Source organism: Sinocyclocheilus rhinocerous, unplaced genomic scaffold, assembly GCF_001515625.1.
Source record: "Sinocyclocheilus rhinocerous isolate Xijiao unplaced genomic scaffold, SAMN03320098_v1.1 scaffold18792, whole genome shotgun sequence".
NCBI lineage: Eukaryota > Metazoa > Chordata > Actinopteri > Cypriniformes > Cyprinidae > Sinocyclocheilus > Sinocyclocheilus rhinocerous.
In genome coordinates this window covers 1-3,596 of record NW_015645713.1, presented here as the reverse complement: position 1 = coordinate 3,596, position 3,596 = coordinate 1, and the positions used below count along the sequence as shown (strand labels likewise).

The 3,596-nt window shown below is 34.0% G+C and overlaps 1 protein-coding gene across 1 annotated transcript; it reads left to right on the top strand.

The window, feature by feature from the left end:
- Positions 1 to 332: 332 nt before the first annotated feature.
- LOC107706917 (SLAM family member 9-like) lies at positions 333 to 3,120 on the top strand (the record flags this gene model as incomplete). The annotated part of the gene is made up of 4 exons (XM_016510773.1): positions 333 to 369; positions 518 to 859; positions 2,629 to 2,913; positions 2,992 to 3,120. Coding segments are annotated over exons 1-4 (793 nt in total), but the record flags the coding sequence as incomplete, so codon positions are not given.
- Positions 3,121 to 3,596: the final 476 nt, after the last annotated feature.

Here is a 3,596-nt window from a genome sequence, read left to right as displayed (position 1 = left end):
GATAGATAGATAGATAGATAGATAGATAGATAGATAACGTTATCAATATAAAGAAACTAGAGAAATTAAATAACAGACTAATTCTGTTCTGAGAAAAAAAAACAAAGTAAAATTATTAATATGTTGGACATAAGTAAGTATTAACAGTTCTTAAACTAATGAATGAAATAAAAATGGTCTGTCTGTGTGGGAGGTGAAACTGGAGGAATTTATTCACACTCACTGCAGTCTCAATAGACCACTTCATTACAGACCAACAGCCCAATCAACATTTTCAAGAGTTGTCAGGACCTGATTGTAATAACATTTTCATTGTGAAACTGTTTAGAGAAATGCTGAAGAAAATGTTTGATACATTTATTTTCTTCAGTTTGTTCTCATTGAGTCTGCTTGGTAAGAATCACCTAATTTTATCAGAATAAAACCTCAAATATTTCTGTGCAGCATGAAAAGAATTGTTTCAAAATGACAAACCTCCAAATCTGGTAAATCTTAAAATTTTGAGTAAATATTCCAGTTTGTTCATCAGGTGTGTTTGGTGTTGATGCAGCGAAGTTAGTGCCAGAGTCAGTGATGGAGGGAGATCTTGTCACTCTAAGAACTGATGTTACTGAAATACTGCAATATGATCCGATCCAGTGGAAGTTTGGAGACATTCTCGTAGTTAAAATCAACATGAAGGAAAATAAGAGCATGATTTATAATACCAGTGCTGCTGAGAGACTCCGAGACAGACTGAAGCTGGATCAGACTGGATCTCTGAGCATCACAAACACCAGAACCACAGACTCTGGACTTTATAAAATAAGCAGCACTGGAACAGTGACACCGCTCAACACATTCAATCTTACTGTCTATGGTGAGTAGAGAATTACTTGACTTGTTATACAGTGGTGGCCAAAATTAGAACACTAGTATTTCCACCAGCTAAAAATGGTTTTAAGTCAGTTATTTCTATCTTTTGCTGTAGTGTGTCAGGAGAAAATATCAGTTTACATTTCCAAACATTCATTTTGCCATTAATTGTAATAATCTAGTGAGATTTTTGTCTGACAACAGCCAGTGCTCCACACAGAGATCTGATCTGATCTGATCATCATCAGTCTGTCTGGAGTGTTAATTGATAAGGAAAATCTAATTATAAAATTCTTTTTGACAGCATCCTCATTTGACAGCATTTTTACACAAGTGCCTAAAACTTTTAACAGTAGAGTAGCTTTGCAGGTAAGGTTTCTTGAAGCATCTTGGAGACGTTGCCACAGTCTTGAATCTTTATTTATTTATTAATTTATTTATTTTTATGATTTGGGTATTTAAAGAGAATTAGCTAAATTGCCAGGGAAGTATCTGTAAGAAGAACTTTCCACACAATTCAGTGTGTCTCTCTATTGCCAGGTATTCTGACTCTGAATTATTTTGAGAAATATTATTCTTAATTGTGTTTGTGTTTTATGGTGATCAGTTGTGTAAAAATTCTATGCATGCTTTCTAATTTTACCGTCCATTGACATGTTTACACTGCAAAAATGCTTTTCTTACTTTGATTTTTTGTCTTGTTTTCAGCCCAAATATCTAAAAATTCTTAAATCAAGAAGGATCTTCAAGACAAGTAAAAATTATTGTCTTGTTTTCAGAAAAAAAATTATTGTCTTTGTTTTCTCTTTGAAATAAGATTATTTTGCTTACCCCATTGGCATCTTATTTTGCTTGCTCTAAGCAAAAACTCTGAAAACGAAAACAATAATTTTTACTTGTCTAGAAGATCCTTCTTGATTTAAGAATTTTTAGATATTTTGGCTGAAAACAAGACAAAAAATCTAAGTAAGAAAAGCATTTTTTTTTTTTGCTGTGTAATTTTGCCCGGCAAAAATAAATGTTAATTTGGATTTATTCTGGATTTTTCTGAAATAAAGTAGATAATGAAGTAGATAAAGTGAAATCTGCATCCAGGGTAGGGAAAACTGAGGACTTAATGAATGGAGCAGGTAGCACATCATGTGGGGCCTTTTGATTTTATCTGTCAATGATTTAGTAAGTTGCAACAATGTGACTAAGGAAACTACACTGTTTGTATGAGCGAGCATGTGGCAGCTGAGGTATTAGTTTCACTGCACCCTCTGACTAAACTCAGAACTGGTGAGTTTGTGACCATGAGTTCCACGGTCGCCAACATGAGACTCTGTGTAACACTAGCTACTAATAAATGAATAATTGAAATTAAGAGATCTCCAGAATAATCACAACTAAACTTATGATCTGTTATTAATCAATAATATTGTCAAATTTGAAAAAGCGCATAAAAATTTTAGTCAGTTTACAATTTTTATGGAGTCAGAATTTAAACTGGAAACCATAATTTAAGCTTTTTTTTTTTCAAGAGGCACCATAAAAGACATACATGCAGAATACTTACATTTACACTGCTGGATTCCGTCTTTGCTGGTTGTTGCACCACTTTTTTTTCTCAGTGTGAAGAATGCTTTTATAATCTAGTGTAAATCTTTTTGAGTGTTTACAGTAGCCTTTTAATAAAAATTTTGTAACACTGGTTTCTTATCAATCAATGAACTAACAAATATCACAGCTCTTTTACATACTGAATTTGATTTATCCTCCAATATTTTCCAGCTCGTCTGTCTGTTCCTCTCATCAGTAGAGACTGTCCTTCATCATCATCACAGCAGAATTGTTCACTGTTGTGTTCAGTGGTGAATGTGGGTCGTGTGACTCTCTCCTGGTACAAAGGAAACAGTTTATTGTCCAGCATCAGTGTGTCTGATCTCAGCATCAGTCTCTCTCTACCTCTGGAGGTGGAATATCAGGAGAAAAACACCTACAGCTGTGTGCTCAACAATCCCATCAGCAACCAGACTCAACACCTGGACATCAGTCAACTCTGTCACACATGTGCAGGTATGTCAGTGGCACTATATTCTCCCACAAACTAAATGAATCATATTTAATTTTTTAAGTGGCTCATTCTTCTCTCAGAACACTGTGTCTGCTGTTGCGGTTCTACTGAAGCTGTGCTCCGATTGGCTCTCTCTGCTCTAGTGGGCGTGGCTACTGTTTCTGTGCTGATTTATGACATCAGATCCAGAAGTCTTCAACAGAAGAAAAGTGTGCAGACATCAGCGTCAAACACTGATTAATCAGATACTCACGGAAGTTGAGATGTTTTTGAATGACTATAGACATTATATTACAATAACTCCTTTGAGTAAATAGCATTCATAAAGATATATCATTTATGTGATTATTAATTAATTATATCAAATCTAAATGCAACTTTAAAAAAATACAGCATACATTTTTTCACTTCTATACAATGCAAATCATTCTGCTTTACAAAGAATAATGCCTTACAAACCCACTGTGATTAATTATAATGATTTTTATTGTTGGTGTTGTATTCTTTTGCATTATTGTAAGACAACTTGCAGGCTCAAAGATTCCTGCTTAGTGAGAAAATGATCTGTACACCTGTGGTAAGGGAAAGATTAATACTTAAATGTATTTGCTGACAGAGAGCTGGGTGTAATACAGAGTTTTTGAAATTTTTATGTTTTATTCGTTCATTAGAATATTAAATAATT